The 19658-nt window shown below is 43.3% G+C and overlaps 1 protein-coding gene across 2 annotated transcripts in view; it reads right to left on the bottom strand.

The window, feature by feature from the left end:
* The window catches only part of PLCL1 (phospholipase C like 1 (inactive)), a 222109-nt gene that overhangs the window by 39332 nt on the left and 163119 nt on the right, over positions 1–19658 (bottom strand). For both annotated transcript variants that reach the window (XM_067298893.1, XM_067298892.1), the window contains exons 2-3: positions 6399–8870; positions 3658–3861 (exon numbers count right to left, since the gene is read on the bottom strand). In XM_067298893.1, coding sequence (XP_067154994.1) covers positions 3658–3861; positions 6399–8819 — 2625 coding nt within the window. In that variant the 5' untranslated portion in view covers positions 8820–8870. The remainder of the gene's footprint in view (positions 1–3657; positions 3862–6398; positions 8871–19658) is intronic.

Genomic DNA, 19658 nt, shown 5'->3' on the forward strand with positions numbered 1-19658 from the left:
AGGGACTAAAGAATGTTGATACGAAAGAGGAAGAAATTGAAAGAGTGGTGATTAAAGACAGAGAGAATTATAAGACGGGGAGAAAGAAAACGAAAAATTGCTTTCCCCGTCTATGTCCAATTTTGGATGCAAAACTCTTGAAAACAGATATTAATTCAACATGAATGTCCATGCACTGGACTGTGTTTGACGTCAGCATATTATAACACTTGCTTGGCAGTGAATATTGTGCTTTGCAATATCCCTTGTCTCCAGTTATTCAGAGCACTGTGAAAAATCTTCTGGGGATGACACTGTCCCAGCTGAAATATGAATTTCACTGGAAAAGTTTAGCAAAATCTGTTCAGTCATTTTGCATATACATAAAATGGGAAAATGAACTTTCTCCTTGGAATAAATAGCTGTCCTGCCTGCACGAAGACATAGAAAGCCAGAAGGACTGAGTGTGAAGGACAGCAGCAGGCTGTCTTTTATTTTCATAGGAATATTTCTGCACGCACAAGAACCAGGAGATTTGGGCAGAAAGGAGAACATTTATTATCAGTTGTTCATTGCTTTTGACTTTCAAATGATTCAGTCACCCAATCTCAGAGGAAAAATAATGGTGAACCAATAACCAAAAAGCAAAGTGCACAAGCACCACTAAGTTAATACGTGCTTGCATCAGCAAATTAATATACCGTGCAGACAGAGAAACCACAATCTGTTTCCGAGCAATTCTCGACCAAAAAAATTCTAGCTTCACAGTATAATCATTTGCAATGAATAATTCAGCCATCTGTCATTCCCAGCTAGGCCGATCCCTTTTGTTCTTACGAATGTCCCCTCGTTTAGGGGTGATCAGGGAGCACCGGCATCGATTTGAGGGGTCGCAAAGCGAGGCACATGCGCTGCCCACCTGAGCTGGCGGCTCCTGACGCCTGGCACAACCCAAGGGGAGCTGCCGGGAGGGCGAAGGCAGAGCCCTTCCCTGCGGGAAAGCAAAGGTCTGCGGACCAGCCTGTAAATGACGTGCTGTACTACCCAAGCATGCGCATCAGTTAATGATAACATTCTCCAAATCTATTCACTGCACACTACGTATGATAATAACCAAAACTGTAGCGAGCTGAAAGAAACAGCTCTAAAGCGTGCTTCTGGCAGTTCACGCATTTTTCAAAAATGTTTTTACTGTATCGCCAACGTTCCACCCTATTTTCTTGTTTTCCAACAAATCCTGTTCCCTTTCTGCCTTTGCAGAAACTTCCATACAACCCAGTATCGTCCTTAAAACCTCTTCCTCCACGAGACACAGCAGTATATGTGAGTTCCACAAAACCACTGCAGTGCAACTATATTTAAATAAATAAATAAATAAATAAATGAAATAGAGCCTTGGAAAATCATTATGGTTCCTTCAACAAAGCACATTAAATTTTATTCTGATAGGGCCTCTCTAAAAAATAAAATAAAATAAAATAAAGGCCGAGCACAATGGTAAAATTAATTGCCCAAGACAAAACAAACAAGCCGCACAAAGCGGTCTTTGTCTCGCATGGCTGCTGACGAAGGCCGAGCACACCAGAACAGACACTTAATTGTTTTCAAGATCATCATGACAGGTCTCGCAGCATTTGCGCCTCCATTTGCCTGGACTGTCAGCGCTTTCCACGCCCCATTAAACACATTGGCAGAGTTCACACTTTTCTTGAAGAAAAGAGATACTCTGATGACAATTTCCAGTGGTGGGGAAAAATCCAACACATTATGGCTCTTTTTATCAGAGATTACTTTTCAAAACAGACTTTTTAAAAATGGAAATATGTGATGTTTCCCAAGGCGGAGAGGAATGGCTTGCCTAGCACTCGAGCTACCTGTGCTTTGGACCTCAGGTAACAAGGCAGACCCTCACGTGGCAATTCTCCACTGTGAGATTTAGCACCAAACTTCTTTCAGTTCTGCTGTAAAAGGGATTAAGAAATATAGCCCATCAATACAAGAGAGAGGCTGTTTTATTTTTAAAATTGCTCTCAGACCTATTCACCCTAAAAGCGCTCTGAAGTGAACAGACATTTCTGGGGAATTAAAGACATGCAGCAAGTACATCCATCCAGGTCCCTGAAGTCATATTTATCAACAACTTAACAGGCTGAACTGGGGCATACCGTGTCTTTAAAAAACATACCCAAAACATTTAATATTGCATTCCACCATCATCTGCATTTCTATCGAACCTTCCTTCCAGGACAACAAAGGCACAAAAAAATCATCCCTTTTTGTTTCTCTTTCTAGCCCCACATATTCTTGCAGGCTCCCTGAAGCTCTCCAGCCTGCGCTCCCAGAGCCGGCTGAGCGGCACGCTGCCTACCTGCTTTAACCCATCACCCGCACTAACAGGGAGAAAGCCCGGTATGCACAACCATTTCCTTATTAAAAAGGACTAGACCCTGGATCACTACAAACACCATAGCAAAAAGGGTCCTTTCTCAGTGTTAAAACAATAAATCCCTCCCCGACACGCAAACATTATATTTTCACATGTCAAGATTGATAGAGACAATTCATTTTTTTAATGCAGAAAAGACAAAACAGATTTCAATATTCAGCTACTGACATTACCTGAAAAGATAACTATCCAAAATAGAGCAAAAACATTTATTAAATCTGGTTTTGTTTTTTCTTAGGAGCAAATAAAAGTTTTAGCAAGGTAAGATGCAGCCCCAAGCCAAAGTGGGTAAAAGTATTTTAAAGTAACAGGTTCCCATTAACCAGAATTGCAGCTCAAATCAACCCTAACCCAGGTTCAGAAGAATTCCCTCCTCTCCCTAACCACTGATGCTGAACCCTCGTGCTTTCTCTTGGCATTAGAGCTACATCTTCCTCCATCAGACACAAATACGACCGCAAACATTACTTAAAAACAGCTATACAAATGTTCTTGTCTGCATCTGAAAAAGACTTTTCACCTATTGAAATTGAAAGACTATTTCCAAAGCACAAGAAGGACTTGAAATGTCCCATGTGTACTCTTCAGTATAGAACTACAAAGACTATGGGTGACACATTCGCTTTGGTACATCTACATAAATAGGCTTCCAAAGACAAAAAGGTTTCTTATTTATGTATCATCTGCTCTTTCAAGCAAACATCACACCATGTAACAACTCTATCCAAAAAACGTCAAACCTAAAATATGGCAAACAACTGGATTTCCAAATCCTCATCCTGCTACTGTCACAGCTGATATTTTATTACCAAAACTTAATCATCTTCTAGCAGTACTGAACTACCTTGGAAGGAACCCGAAGGTTATTTCAGAGTATTTTTAGTATTTTTATCTTTAAATCCTATCAGTGCCTCCCCTTTCCCCCAACCTATTTTCTCCTGGGAAGTACATTATAACAGCAAAAAACAACATGGAAAGGAGGAGCGCTTTTGCAGATTGAACAGCTAGTCAAGGATCTGATCATTCTTCACAGTGCTTTAAGGTCTCTGGAAGCAATTTGATGCTCCCAAAGTTATTCCCCATTTTATTCATTACAAACATAAGCTACTGCAATAATTGCAGTGCACTGTACGTGCATATCGCAATCTACGTAACACCCAGGTGCATGACGGCTAGCGAGCGCTGGCGCGGGACAGCAGGGCAAGGCGCAGGGCGCGGCGAGAGGCACCTACCAGGTCGTACGCCGCCAGGACCTTTTTCTGCACGTCGGGCAGGGTGCCCAGGGGCTCCAGGTAGGGAAAGGCATCCTTCATGCAGAGGGTGACCGAGGGCGAGTTGTCAGCGCTCACGAGCCGCGAGGACAGGGTCAGGATGCACTGCTTCAGACTGGCGATGGGAGGGAGCCCGCACAGCTCCTTCACTGACACCATTGCGTTCTGTGGGAAGGAAGAGAAACACTTCAGCACGTCCCCGTCAGGTCCCCGTCTGCCAGGAGGTCACCCGCATCTCCCTGCCTCTCCTCTCCACCACCCGCTTACACAGAGGCATGGACTGGCCTTTAAGTTGGAAGAGTCTAGTTAGCATTTGGGGGATTTTAGGAATAAGTTTTGCTTTGTGTGTTCAAGATGTTCATAATATAGCATTGCTGGGGATAAGAAATGGTTCAGAATTAAGGAGCGAACTGCGAGGACCAACGGAAAGAAAATGGGGCTGTCCTCTTTCGCTTCCTTATGACTGACAAAGAAGGTCTGAACAGCGTGATTTCTGCCTTTCTTTGAATTTAAGAAAAATAAACTCTTCCCAAGTTTGGCTTCCTGGAGGACTGGTCCTCGAGCAAAGGGCCCAGTGTTTCTGTTCCAGGGAGGCGATGTTCAGCTCAGATCTGCAGAGGTTTCCGAGGGAGGAGCAGCCAGCCCTTGGCACCGGGCTGCGGGGGGGGGCTAACAGTGGCCCCCGCACGCAGGCATGCGTAGCAGGGCCCAGTACCATTCTCCGGTCCCGTTCTCCATCCACAGCCTCCTGCCACCCGCGCTTTCCTTCGGGCGCAGGAATCCTGGCCGCCGGCTTTGCAGCTGCTCTGCATCACAAATCCAGCCCCAACAGGGACAAGACTCCGGCATATTAAACTATCTGCCTAAAATACCATTTCTCTAGTGTTCAGCTTCCAATTGCTTTTGAAGCAATAATCACCTAGTTCACCAGCCATTATCATCCTCCAGCAAGAACGAGTTTGACAGACCTCATATTTCCCATGGGAAAGGCAAGCAGGAAAAAACACTCTGTTTCCAGCCTTGCATTACCACATCATACAGCAACAGAAACACTCTTTCCCCTTCAGAGGCCACATGTAAGAAAATCAATACTGGATACACAGGTCAAACCAAACTAACATGACAGAATTTACTTATCACCCAAGTCAGTGGACTTGTGGCTGACTTTCCCTCAAAATTTAGCTTCTCGAGTCATACTATGACCAAGATGCACAAAATCTAGGGAAGAGAATATTGTAACAACCCATAGCTTTTAAGTGCTGCCCCACATCTTCCTGAAAAAGCAGTCATCAGAAAATGCCCAACAAATTAATAGAGGTTTTTCCCATTAATCAAGTAGATTAGCATGCAGTTAAACCTAATAACTGAGTCTTCTACAAAGCCTTCCTGAGAACAAGATCTCATACTGAAATTTAGTTTGGGAGGCACATGAATGCTATTTTTGAGTCCAGTTCAATGAGTACTTTCTTTTATACAGTTCATGTATCTAACCCTGACCTAGACAGAAGGTGGAGTCAGAGGTTCAGACTAGTGACTTACCAGGCCTGCAGGGAAGGAAAGGCTGGGAAGAGTTTCCCATTCTTAAAAATATGCTAAGGATATTCCTTTGGGAGTCATTTAAAACTTATGTCATTTTGTAAACTTTTCCAGCTGCCAACATCTAATTTGCTTTAGACTCTGTCCAGAAGAGTGGGGTCAGTCAAGTTTTATGCATTTTTCTCCTATTTTCAAGGGGAAAAAAAAAAAGTCTGTTGTTTCTGTAGTTTTACCAAGGAGACAGCTATGGTTGATTTCCGCTATTAATTAAGGAAAACTCAATGTTTAATGCTGCTCAGTTTTATTTCTAGGCAGCCCCCTGAATTGAACTGACCATTACTGAACCTGCAAAATCGCTGCCGGCAGCCGCAGAGGGGAGCACAAGGCAGATGGGTCAACGCTGGGCCACAGTGCAGTGCAACCTCGAGCCCCGCGGTGTGACGAGGGCCACACACCCCCGAGCGCTCCCCGGGTAGCACCCCAGGACCGACGCGGGGCCAGGAGACCCTCTGGAGCAAGACATGCTACCGGTGGCTGTGCTGGCCCTCCACCAGCCGGGACAGCACAGCTATTCAGCAGAGAGGGAATTGTAATCCGAGCGGTGTCCAGGGCACGTTACCCATTTGCAGCCCTTCTGTGAGCGGTGGCAACGCAGGCGCAGCACAACGTGCTATTCTTAGCAGTGTGCATTTCTCTGGCGTAGATGGGACCTTAATGACACATGCACTGACTGCTTCTTATACTCACTCAGACAAAGCAAATTAATAGTGTAATTTTCACTGAGTTAGCAAAACAAAAGCTAGCTGACATTTTTCAGGACCGGTGAGGAAATGAAGGTTATAAGGGCCAGAGGCCTGTGGACACAACTGTATCCTCAGCTCTGCTCTCTCAAATAAATACAAGCAGTAAAGTGTGTGTTCGGAGATAGAGGGAATATTGTTTTTTCAAACATTTCTGCCTAACCTCACATTTGCTTGTTAGTTAACAGCTGTAAGCATCAGCCTTCCGACGGCCAGTATGTTTCAAGGTTTCCACAGGCACGTGTAACCGCCTGTGGCTTTGAAGCACACCCACCAGCTGCAGCGAGTTGGCCCTACCGGTGGCTCACACCAGGATCTCCCCTCCTGTGCTCCGCACACACAATGCATGTGGCAGAAGTGTCGTACCTGCATGTTTTCTCTCATGTCAGTGGCCTCTCGTAGTGGATGCACTGCCAGCTTGAAGATGTCGTCAATGGTCTTGAGGCCGGTGTTCCTCAGCATGGTGTACTCCCTTGCTTTCTTTCCTATTCTCACTGAGAGGCTGCGCTTTTGGGCCTTCCCTCCACCGCTTCGATTGGTTATTGCAATGTGAACAAACAGTGTAACGTGCTCCATGATATCTCCAACAAAAGACCGCAGTGGTATATGCCTGTATCCGGGCTGTAAGCACTCCAGTGGGATGGTATACTGGCCTATGAACTCATCCCCAATGTAGTCGTCATCCAAAACAACAAAACGGATCATGGCTAGCTCTGGTAGGTTGATCTGGAACTCAAAGCTTTCATCAAAAATGGGGTTATCGCTGTTTTGCTGAACAGTTTTAGTTCTTTGTTCTGTGCAATCCGCGGGAATCCCATGGATTTCTATGCAAACGTAGGGGTCTATAACATCCCCCTTTGCACATGCACCCTTGGGCTTTGGGAAGTTCTGCCCGCTGATTATTTTGATGTGCAGGACTTGTGGAGAGACGCCTGGGACGATGCCCTTTGTATTGGCGCTGAAGTAGGAGACTTCATCACGCATCACAGAAGGCCTGAGGACGTACCCACATCCCCCGTTCTGCAGAAACCAGCCAGTGTGCAGGTCCATCATGGGCCCAGGGGTCTGATAGTTCATTGCCACTATCTGGCAACCGCAGTTCCAAAAGTCTTGAGGATTTAAGTTACTGGAGTCTATTCTCATAGCACTCGGGTACACCCTGGACAAAAATTTTTTGTTGTAGTTGACAAAATCTTCAGGATATTCGTTTGCAATCCGGTTGGCTTCCGCCTCGCTGAAGGAACAGATTTCCCAGTAATTTTGACTTTTCATAGATGTCTCAAAGTCTTTGTACTGAACAGATTTGCATAGGGACACCAAGTCAGACAATTCTCTGCAGAGCCAGATCAGCTTTGGCTCCCTTGAAAAGTCTTCTGACAGTCTCCGGGATATTTCAGCCTCTTCATCTTCATCTGTGACTTCTCCTTCTAATATATCCTGATCACAGGGCAGCTTCTTCCCCTTCACAATGATCTTCATTTTCAGTTTCTCGGGTGACGGGAGGTAGGCTTCCGATGGTAAAGGTGCTTCCGTGTAGAGCTTGTTTCCGAAGATCCTCTTCATGTGTTGAACCATTACTTTCTGCTGTTGTACTGAGCAGTGGTTCCCCAAGCAGAGAATAAGGGGATACTCTGAAGCAAAGAAGGCTAATTTGTTTATTACCTCAATAACATTTCGAAAGGCAAGTGGCGATGTCATGTTGTTACGGTTACAAATTATGGGCTCGTTATCTGGGCCATCACAGACATCTAGTTCAATACTCCGGCAGTTCATCTTTAAAGCTCTGACATAACCATTGATATCAGCTGGTCCTCTGAGCTGGTCTTCTATTAGATATGTATTGTGGGATGCATTGATGTAGTAATGAGACAAAGGCTGTGTCATGTCTTGGACAACTTTTTTGTGTTCTGGGTCAAAAATATCACATTCTGGGGACAATAAATACTGAGTAAATCCATCAATTGCAAGAAATCCTTTCAACTGCCCTTCTTGAGAAAGTTCATACCTGCGTATAATATCTAGACACATTTCTTCTGTTATATGGGTCACTCCTTGCTCAGCCTCTAAAAACAGCATGAGGTCATTGGCATCTAGATATTCTTTGTTTTTAGATATCTGCACGAGTAAGAAATAAACCTCAGGTCTCGTGCAAAGTTCGCTGAATGCTTCACAAAATTCCTCTTTTGTTACTCGTGTTGTCAGTTTCTCTTTGCTCTTCTGAATTTCCTTAAATTTTAATCTAATCTTTGATTCCTTTAGGGTGGGGTTAAGCTTTTTTATTAGCTCCACAGACATATCTTCTAACATTATGCCATTACCATCAACATCTGCTGCTTCAAATACAGTTTTTAGCCATGCAAACCGTGGGGTATTATGGCTGCCTTCCATCAAATCCAGAGGTTGTTTACTACGAGAAACCAAGTACCTTAATCCCGATACCCAAATATTGGCCACATCAGCCGAATTGGCAACCAGGTCAAGGGACTCGTAGTTCTCACCATGAATTACCGAGAGTGCACAGTCCTCAGAAATCTGGTCCGCAAGCCCATTATTCCTGAATGTTTCTGTGTTCTTCCCTAGTCTGATTTCTTTTATAGCAGAAATATCAAGCTTAGCTTTGTCAAGGTCCTTCTTGGAAGGCTCCCAGCGAAGAGCCTGCAGGTCAGGATCCAGAGTAAAAAAACGGTTGTAAATCCGGGAATTTGGACGAACTTTCTTCAGTTCACACCCAGCCTGCATAAAGCTGATACAGTCACTAGCACTGCTTATTTTCTTCTCTGACGGCATGCTGCTGAAGGACACTGTTTTCTTTCTCCCACATTTTTGGTTTGAAGGATCCTGTGGAATAAATACACGAAAAAAGAAAAAAGAGGAAAAAGAACTAGTAAGTTTTCTTTGGCCTTTCCACAAGTACATAAATAATATAGAGAAGATATGTTTATGTAAAATAATTCATGTTTTTCTGAACCGTAAAACACAACACATTATCCCTTTCCACAATTCAGTTCCCTGCTGAGCTATAAAATACAACTATACAGTGACTTGGTTGATGGCAGCATTACAGATACCCAGCTTTCATCAGTGGCATCTGTACTGGTTAAAGTCCCTTCCAGATCTCCCTTCAGCAATTAGCTACAGGTGTGAGGACGTGGGATCTGGTTATATCGTGTACATCTTCAAAGGAAATGTGGGAAAAGAGGTTTTGTGGAAAGCTCCAGTACCCACTTAAGTCTTGCTTAACTGAAGTTTGTCCTGCCTTTACTCTGCCTATTTTCGGCAATCTTGGATGTCTCAAGCAGAACTAAAACAAAACCAAACAGCAGTCATGAGTCAGACCCCTGAGGCGCGCAACCGAGGCGAGTCGAAGGTTTCTTATTTGTTTTAATGTCCTTTGCCAAAAGGCCGTTCTCACTAGGCTGAGAAGTCCACCTCTGCTGCACATGCAATGGCGAGGCTCCCATGCAGCTCCCACAGCTGCTCTCGTGAGGACCTGCTCACCTCCTGCTCAGCCTGAACCTGCCTCATACTCTCATCTCTCCATCTGCTTCACCAAGTACCTATTCTGGCACTTTCTGTGTACCAGGACCGCAAAATGCAGTGGGAAAATTAACAATGACCAGTCAAGAAGCCCAAAGTCCTTTTCTTCAGGCCATATTTTCTAACTCTTTTAGAGAAAATACTTAGCCATCCACATGCAACTCTCTTCAACATCAACTGCCCAACTTGCTGCTGGATATAAACCCAGCTTCCTGCAAAGCTTCAATAATTTTAGTGCAGCAACTACATTTAAATCTTTCCCCACATATTATCAATTCAAAACATTTCACAACGATTGTAAATCATTCTTGTTGCTCTGCATGATCATCTTCTACTCCATTAGTATATAAATTATCCAACAGCTAAAAAAAAATTTTTTTTTAAACACCATTCAAGGCTGTAAGTAATAGTGAAACACTTCTTAAAACTGCCTTCCCTTCTATTTCCCTGGCCACCAGCAACGTTTGCCTGGTTCTCTGTCTCCCTCGCCTCCTGCCTGCTTGGATTTCAGGTAGGAGAAGTCCCAGGGTGAGGCAATTTTGTTGCTGGGTGCAGGCACAGAGCCTTCGCCAGGCTCTGCCTTCAGGCCCAGCTGTGAAAGGCACACCAGGACCAGCTTCCCAAGGGCCCTGAGGGACCTGCTCGGAGACACTGAAACCAGCCTACCCCAATTCATATTCCCCTGCAAATGCTAAATACAACCCGTGCTCTCGCAGGGCCCTCCACCGCGCTGCCACTGTGTTTCTGCTGCTCCTCACCATCCATGCCCCCGCGCCACCCTGTCCAGCTTGCCAAGCCACCGAGCATCAGCCCTGCGCCTTGCAGGAATGGCTTCACTCTTTTGCGTTTTTGTACGGAGACTTTCAGCAAATTAGTCAGTATAAATATTTCTACTTCCTAAGTACCTGAGTAATTGCTACTGTCACTCACTCAATCCGTGCAATAACATCCAAAATACTTCCAAAACCCCAGCTCCCCAAAAGGAGATTTAAAGGCATGGGATCTGCTGGGAGCAAACTAAAAATCTCTAAAATCCTTATGTTAAAGATTTCTCATTAAACTGACACAGCAGCTTCTACTGACAAGAGGAATTACTTTAGCCATTTATCGTAGTATTTATTGTGAGAATTAGAGCTTAAAAAAAGGGAGAAAGTCAATGAAGCCAGTGGCTTGAGTCAGCTAATTTTTTAATTACAATTTTCTGCTAAAATGTTCTGTTCCTGCATTAACATACTGTCCTTTAATACAGCCATGGCCATGAAAATATTCAGGCAATAGATACTAATGAATACAAATGAATGCAGCTGATCACCCTGTGGGTTCTACCAGAGCCTTTTCTTTCTCATTTCTTTAGGTTTAAGGAACAATATTTAAAACACTGTGTTTGTATTTTCACAGTAATTTCCACTTGAAATACCATACTTGGACTATTGCAGAACACTTGAAGTTCCAAAAAACAACCAGACACCCTGAATTCACCCTACTGAGAGCTAGAACATCCAGAGCCTTCAGTATTATGACAGTACTGTAATATTTGGTGTCTGTTTCAAGAGTCCCACCTGACTGAATCAAGAGATTACACAAAAAGCTAGGTTTTCACTTAAAATCCATCTCTTACACTATGAAGAAATTCTGGAGAACACTGGACACATGCACTGTAAGGACTTAGCCCCAGGAATGCAATACAAAAGAATGTGATTGCGATCTTTCCTGGATCTCAACTTGAGAGTCTCCTCTCCTTTCAGAGGTGAGACTTATGATATTTGCATTCTTGGGGTTATCAGTACTGATTACAGCAATTTCAGATGTCCTGTACAAATGCTTCTCATATAGGAAGGTGTATTAATGATCTTTAAGTTCACAGTGATTCATTCCTTGAAGAGTAATTCCTCAGGGCCAGATCTGGAAAAATCATCATAGCATCGCAGCTGATTTACCTCCAGGTCTGCCATTTTGTCTTTGCTAGAGAGGCAAGACTGGTTATGTGACTCACTAATTTGTTTCTGCAGAAAAAATAAAAGCCATTTATTTTTAGTTCAGAGATGGCTGTACTTTTTGATGAAAATAAGCCATGGAATCCATCAGCTATTTTTCAGATATTAAGGTGATAAAAATAATTGGCCTTGTGGGGAATCGCCAAAAGTTTAATATTCACTCTTAACCTCTCAGGGATTTGGAGGAAACTACATTATCCTCTGTGTTCTCTTTCTCTGCTTTTATCTTTGATGGGTACTTCTGGTTTTGTACTTGGTGCTAGATAAGGAACATAATTTTACAACTGTAATTCTTCATCTCTTGGTAGGACTTCCCCATATCTTTTCTATCATTGAATAAAATTCAAGTCTAATCCACAGGACTAATTGCCTAAAATGAACAAAATTTCGGTGCTACTGATAAGATTATTTTACATTAACAAAAAAACTCTCCAATCTACTGTATAATATACACAAGCCCTACAAAATTGCAATGGCTAACTGAGCTTATTACTGCATCAGGCATTTCTCTCTTGCTCTCTACAGTATAGGAGCATTATAAGTTTATTATACAACATATAATTGTATAATAATGTTATATAACATTATAATCTTTCAACACAAGAGCTGCTAAATTTGCACACAATATAGATTTAATGAGACAGTTTTCATTCACAGTTACCAAAAAGGTATTTATGCTATGCAATGCTAGTTTTGCAACCACTCGAAATGTGTTTGCAGTCTTTTTTCAACTACTACTTTATTAAATCTAAATCAGAGGACCTCCTTCACTTGCATTGCACACGCCAATACCTCATTACAGACCTAATTGCAGCCACAGTCTCCATCGCCATCACTCCACAAAGAGGCTCCAGCGACCACCCAGCTCTCCTTTTCCACTCTCCATTTATTCCCATAAAGTGAGCAAGTTTTCCCAGTGCATCAGCTAGCTCCCATCCCTAAGTAAGCACAACATTCAAAGGTGATTTTCAAAATTAGATTCCTCCCTTCCCTGCAGCTGATTAGGAGCCATTTAAACTAAAATTTAAAGCAAGCTCAAATGCTGTCCTTCTCAGCCTGTGAAGCCAGACACTGGCCTCTGCTCAGTCACCTTCTCACTGCTTGAATGAGTCTCTCCCACTCCTGGTGCCTGGTGAGCCTGGCCACACAGCTCCAGCTCCGAGGGATCACCAGCAGAGCAATCGTCACCGGCAGCGGGGAGCAGACGAGGGCTTTCTATAAGATATGCCCCCTGCCCGTTGGCTCCACTCAAACCAGAGCCTGGAGAAGGCAATTTATGCTCTTTGCCTCCCCTCTGATTTTATGCTGAACTTAGTTTCACTGAGCCTATAAACTTAGGTTCCTGATACTGGCTTAATTATTTTAACTCTCTACTTAATCCAATTTCTATATACTACTCTTCTAAGAAAGCCATTCAACTAAAAATACTCCTGCACTGCAGTGTGTCTAGTGGCTAAGTGCCTGCCCCATGTCACCTTTCACTGGAGACCAGTAAGGCGAATGATTGCAGCCACCTAACAAACTAAAAGCTGCCAAGATCTTATGTGAATAAAGAGCAAATCTGCTTTCTTGTGCTATCCGCCAAAAAACATTCACAATGCAGATTATCAAAAAACTCCCTATGGCATTCACCCACACCAGAGCAACCGATCCCCTTCATTAATACAAAGCACACACCCAATTAGAAAGCACAACGAGATGCTCCCCTGAACCCTGCAGGTAACAACTGTACCGCTCTCCTAGAGCTAAGTGCACCACACCTGATAGTACCACACCGTACCTGGTGCAGGACTGCGATTTATCAGTTTTTCTTACCATAACTGGGGTGGTTAGGCTTCACAACCAGCACCTAACAAGGAAACCTACTTCTGTTCCAATAGTCCTCTTGGTTACCATTTCACAGGCTTTTTATTCCTCAATCCTGGGGCCTCCCTAACATCTCCATGGTGAGTCAGATTCCCAGAAACATGTGCAAGGTTCACTACTTTCCCTGAGCACAGAAAAGCAACTGCAGCAACAGACGTTCCCCTGCTCAGTCCTGCTGCAAGGTGGGGTGAGCACTGCCAAAGCCCGAGGGACAGCAGAGCCGCCGCTGGCATCCCGCAGCACCCAGCACATACAGGGAGATGCAGCCGAGCAGATGTCGAAGAGCCAGAACAAGAGCCATAGGGGAAGACGACCCGAAACTGGGGAAAAGTTTCATTCCCAAAGTCTCAGTCCATTTTGGCCACTTACAGCCCGACTTTCTGGCTGCATCCAGCAAGGACAAAGAAAATGCTCCCAAATATACCTACTGCACAAACTTGGTGACTATTGTTACAGTGAAAAAACTCGAGTGCTTCCTGCGCGCTGCTGCTAGCTTTTGATAGCAGGGATTTCACCGAGACAAACATGACCTGTTTTGCCATATGTCAGTGTTAATTCTAGTTTCAACATCTCCATCATGAGAACAGCAGCAAGTTTCTGCGTGTGCGCAGGATGGCCTGGGTGTCTGCTGCTGTTCACACAGCCTCGGTAGCTCAGATTTTCCTCCATTCGACCTCTCTGCAGTCCTGCGCGCGTGGCATGCCCTCCCTGCCCTTTCCCTAACTCTATCCCAGAGCCACAGGGGATTGAAGAGCATCCCTTCTGCCTCCTCTGCCCTCTCCCAGCCCCCTCCCTGTGCGCTCCCACAGACCTCAGGCACACGTTCTGGGAAGGACAGAAACATGTACCTCCCTCCGAGGCATCCCGTGTCAGCTAGCGACAGAGCAAAACCACGGGACGATAAGGAGGAAGGTCAGCTCTTAAGAGTACCATCCACAAACAATGCATCTTCAATACAGCCCTATGAGAAATGTTGAATTATGCTTGAATGAATTAATTCCTTCTCAATTTGATGCTCTTCTTTTTTGTGCCTTAATAGCAGAGTTCGTCTCCACAGCACTTCCAAGCTTCACTTCTGATCTATGGGGCACCCTCTCTAGGGACATATTTAGAACAGTTGCCAGGCATCCCAAAAGCAATTAAATTCAGTAATACCAACTGATTTTGAATGTATGTCTACAAAATAGGTTCAGACATTAGGTACACAGTCTTATGCATCATCTTCTTTCCTGGTACATTTTGGAAGGAAAAAGAAAAAAGAAAATTAAAAAAAAAAAAAGGAAAATACTTCCAAAACTCTTCCTATTTAAAATACAGAGGCTTAGTTAAATTCACCAAGAATACAAAACACCAGCTGTAAAATGGTATTTAAGAGTAGCTGATTGCCTGTGATTAAAAACATATAAATAAAACTCTGTTGTAAATATAATTATATGAACAAAATTAGTTCAGCTTCAGGTTACTCTTTTTGAAAAGAAGCAACAGAGATTTCCCACCCTAAAGATCTTCTCCATGAGATAACATAACTCTGTATAAAACACTGTTACTGGCAATACTGCCAGATATAACTAGTTTGCATGCAGTGTACATGTACAAAGAAACTCTACTTGTATGGCAAACTTTGTGTTTTCAAAGAAAAGACACCTCTTTCAAAGGTGACTCAAACTAAGGTGTCCTTTGATTCTTAGGTCGCCTTATAGCCATCACCACCGCATCTTATCTCCTGCTCCTGAGCCTGCATTAATACCCATTAACCGGAAACACCCCAAGAGCTCGCCCACAGGAGCACTTTGGCACGTGCTTAGCTTTCAGTGCGCGCACAGCTGCACCGAACTCAGCTAGCGTCAAGGACAGATCCGAGCGCTGGCCTGACTGCATCCTAATGCTGCAAATGACCTTTCCAAAGAAAAGGACTGATTTGCAACTCCACTCTAAGCACAATCTCAAAACAGTAGAAACTTTCCCATTGAGCACGTTGTCCCCGTCAGAAGGGCTGGATATGTAAACAGTGGATCAGTCAGCCACCAGCAGTTGTGGGAAAACTCCTCCCTACCCACCCTAACCTTCGACCACTCAGTCTTCTGCTGTTTAAATCAAAGACCTAACATAAATAAATGTGTGGGATTAAAATTATATGAATAAACATGGTCTCCACCTCATTCTGCCCCTTTACCAAAGCTTACAGGACAGAAATCGTTGAGCATACAAATCAAGAAACAGAGTAGTAACAGCCATACAGCATCCCTGAACACAGAAGTCAAGCTCAGGCACTATTTAGCCTGAAATTAGATTACCTGAAGGGCCTCTAAAACACCAACAGCATTGCAGGATTCTGCTGAGGAATAGAGCAAGAGCAGAAAGCATCACTAGCAGAAGGCACCCAAAGCCCTTAAAGAGCTGCAGGGTTCTGTGAAAGAAGGTGAAGCTCAGTATCAATGCTGAGAGTTAAACTTGTTAAGTACAATGAAGATCCATTCCCCCAAAACAATTTACATTTTCATCACTGAGTATCACTGTTGCTAAAAGAGAAGCCTTATTCCGATCTTTGCCATTTCACATGAACCTAGCACTGAAAAATCATTCATAGGCAGCTTAGTCTGTCCTCACAAATGGGTTATGATAAACAGTGCATCCGAAAAGGTATCTGTTCCAGAAACACCAGATGATCTACTTAATTGGCCAAGTGATTACACATTTTTTTTCAGGGGAATCTAATTAGCTCTACAGATTTTAAAGCAAAGGAGTGCCACAGTATAAGGATACTCATTTTGATCTTTTGGGACACTTGTAGATACTTCAGTTATACACAGAGAGAATCCCAGTCCCTGAAATTCTTGAAGGTTTACAGTATTTGTGGTAATGGAAAAATGTTCTCTTAAATATTAAATAAATAAATAAATGCATCACTAATGGCACTCAAAGCACATCATGACAGGTTGACAAATGATGTAATTTTTCTATCATCAGGTAAATCAGAACAGGGAAGGTTTATATAAACCATCCAAGAGAACACAAAGTCAGTGTTGAGGCCAGGGCTGCAACCACATCTCATGCACCCATGACGTTTGGTTCATCTCATCACACATGTGACTGAAAGCTTCCACCTACACTATTGGGACATTTTTACTACAGCTAGTAACAATCATTAGAAACTGATATTCATTACAAGCACACAAAGACTTCTTCTTTGAATCTCAGCCATTTGGTTTAATAATGTATAATGTTCTCCCATCCTGGCCATCCTCAGAGAATATCCTGAAATAGCTCATTTTATAGATTTTATTGGTTCTCATTACAGCCTTTGCTATCACAATAAATTAATGAGAACTCCCTGTAATCTTTCTTGGCAAGGCCTGTAGGGTGTAAGTATCGGATATCCGCTATGACAACTCACAGGTCAACAAAAAAAAAGGCTACAGACTCAAAATTCATCCATGCTGACATCTCATGGCACCAGACAGCTACCTTTGCGTACAGGCTTCACAGTGATGGAGCCTCCTCCCTGGAGCAGCCTCAGGGATGCTGCCCGCCCCACCAGGGCTGACTGCATAACTCAACAGATTGCAAGGGCAGATGTTAATGATGACGGACCAACCCAGGCGGCCTTTTCAAGGTAAAATTCCTGCTTTTTGGGGGGTTTAAGCACATGTGGAATAAAGATCAGATCCAAAGTTTAACATATCTGCCCTTAAACACTGAACCATAAATTTATCGGAATAAACAGAAAATTTAAGGCAGACCACAAGTATGACATGGACAGATACATAAGAAATAGCTTCAGACCACAGCGTCAAACAGTTTTTCAAGTACCAACACAGTCACACAGGCACATCTGAAAATTCAGCTAGTTGTCATTAATAAGTAATTTAACTTGGACTCAGGCTCCACGCAGGGGGCCAAAGCCCAATTGTCATCCATGAGAAAGCAATGACTAAGGGATCTCAGACACAAGAGAAAGAAAAGTATCACTGGGAATAGTAATATCAGCATTTACAGTGGGGTCTTCTGAACTCCCCAGGATCATCCATACACAGGTAGCAAGGACTCACCAGGTCCTATAATAACGACTTTACAGTGAGCTTCTCATCAAATGAGGGAGGAAATGTCACCTCTCAAAATGGGCACCCTGAGGGAAGAGGAAAACACAGTCCCAGTGAAGACAATAGCTTAACGTTTCTGAGACGCTGAATAGTCCCCTCTGGAGAAGTTCAACAGGAGGCAGGATTATAATGGCTTGTCTGCTTTCCTCTTTCCCTCCACTACTAAAAAGCTCTTTCAAGTATGAGAGGGTAGGCTGGAGAAAGATGATTTGAAGAGAGGGAGGGAAGAATGGCTGGAGATCTTTGAGAAGTATATATGAACTAAAATGATTTGCTGTTCAATAACTGCCTTTTTTTTTTTTTTTTTTTTTAATCACTAGCACTGGAAAACTTACTCAATTTTACCTTGAAGAAAATTTGCCTTTGCTGTATAAATGACAAACGAGAGCAAAAGAAAAAAGCAGCAGCGCGTAAAAATTCCATCTGGAAACACTTCCCAAAAATGAAGTCTGAGTAATGCAAGTACAGTTTACTTTCCAGCATACAATGCTGAAGTTACTCTTTCAACTTAGTTTTATAATTAGGACCACAAAGCCAAAGTCAAGAAGCTTCAAAGAGCCCCCACGTCATGTCTGTAACAGTCCTACCACTCCACAGTTCCTTCTGCCATCATTGCTCCTGATGTTTTCTCTTTACACTTCATAATCCAGCTGATCTCCATGACAGCATCCCTTAAGGGATAGATTCTTGTACCTTCATTTATATATTAAGCAACTCAGCAATCTACAGAGAGAAATAAATTCCTGTATGATACTCCAATACATACATGCACATGGCACCCCTCTATAAGCCTATGGAAGATCCTATCTGATGGAGAAGATTTTTTATGGATCCTTGTTGTTCTCTCTGTGGAACAAACACTTATGACATCACTAATGCCAGATCTACTCCTCACTGTGTTTAACCATGTGCTTTTAGTTTGGAAGGGGCTCAACACAGCCCACTGGACATAATGTCTCCAGTCACTGCCCCTCCTAACATTTCTGTTATTTTTAAGCACTCTGGTTGCTCCCAGGCTGTTCCAGGGCACCTTGGACATGGATTGAATTTATCCCCATGGTCTAACAGCATATAAACCTGAGAAAGACAGAAGAACACTGTCTGTCTTCACAAAGAAGCAGTTACAGCAAGCCCTGGGGAAAGGACACCTCAGCTGCAGCATTCCCAGGAGATCTCCATAGCATAAAACCTCTCTCTTTTACAGATTCTCTTTTGGAGATTTACAGATTCTCTTCTCTGGAGGCAAACATTAAAAGTGGTGCCTACTTAAAGCAGCTAACCCCACAGCAGTCACAGATCTGCTTTACCGAACTCCCTCCAGATGAAGGAAACCGAAGCTCCCACCAACTCATCATCCACATAACAACTAAGCTATACCAAACAGCATGCCGATTAGATTAATGTTCTTCCAGACCAGTGAGGAGAGGTGAGTAATAAAACTGAGGGTGCTTATTAAGTACCCAGGTCAGGTATTTGAGCTGATCACCACCCTCACTATGTGGCACAGCAAAATAGTGTCCCTCAAGCTAGAAGGTCCCAAGTTATTCAGACTTTAAAAAAAAAAAAAAAAAAAAAAAAATCAAATTAGTGCCTTAAATCCAAACTAGAGACAAGCCAGCACCAATAACAACTGGGGGAGTTCAGGGAATATGAGCTTCCCCCTTTAAACCTACTTAGATTTCTTCATTAATTTAAGGTTTACAGAAGTGACACCAGTGATGGGGTCTTGTACTGACAAAAGCCTAGATTGCGGTAGGAGGATCTACATCTGAATAAAATGTTCAGACTTTCCACAGAAGGCACAGACAGGAAACCATATTCCTGGCCACTGCTGCCGTAACGTCATTTAACAACACGCATTGAGGAGGGAGCCCTGATCTGAGGTGTGTTTGTACAGCTGAGTAAGGGAACGTTCCCTAAAGCACTGCAAGGAACATGACTTCAATTCACTAATGTACCAAGTTCACCAGTGTAATCTAAATGAGCAACTGGGTTTTCCTTCCTCCGGGCATCATAAACAGTGCCTGTTTTGAAATGCACAGCCCCTTTATTCAAAAAAATATATATGTATCTAGTCTTCATACAGACATGAAGCAGAGGCATTCAAGTTCACAGGGTGTGCAATCAGC

This window comes from Apteryx mantelli, chromosome 6, assembly GCF_036417845.1.
Source record: "Apteryx mantelli isolate bAptMan1 chromosome 6, bAptMan1.hap1, whole genome shotgun sequence".
Lineage (NCBI taxonomy): Eukaryota > Metazoa > Chordata > Aves > Apterygiformes > Apterygidae > Apteryx > Apteryx mantelli.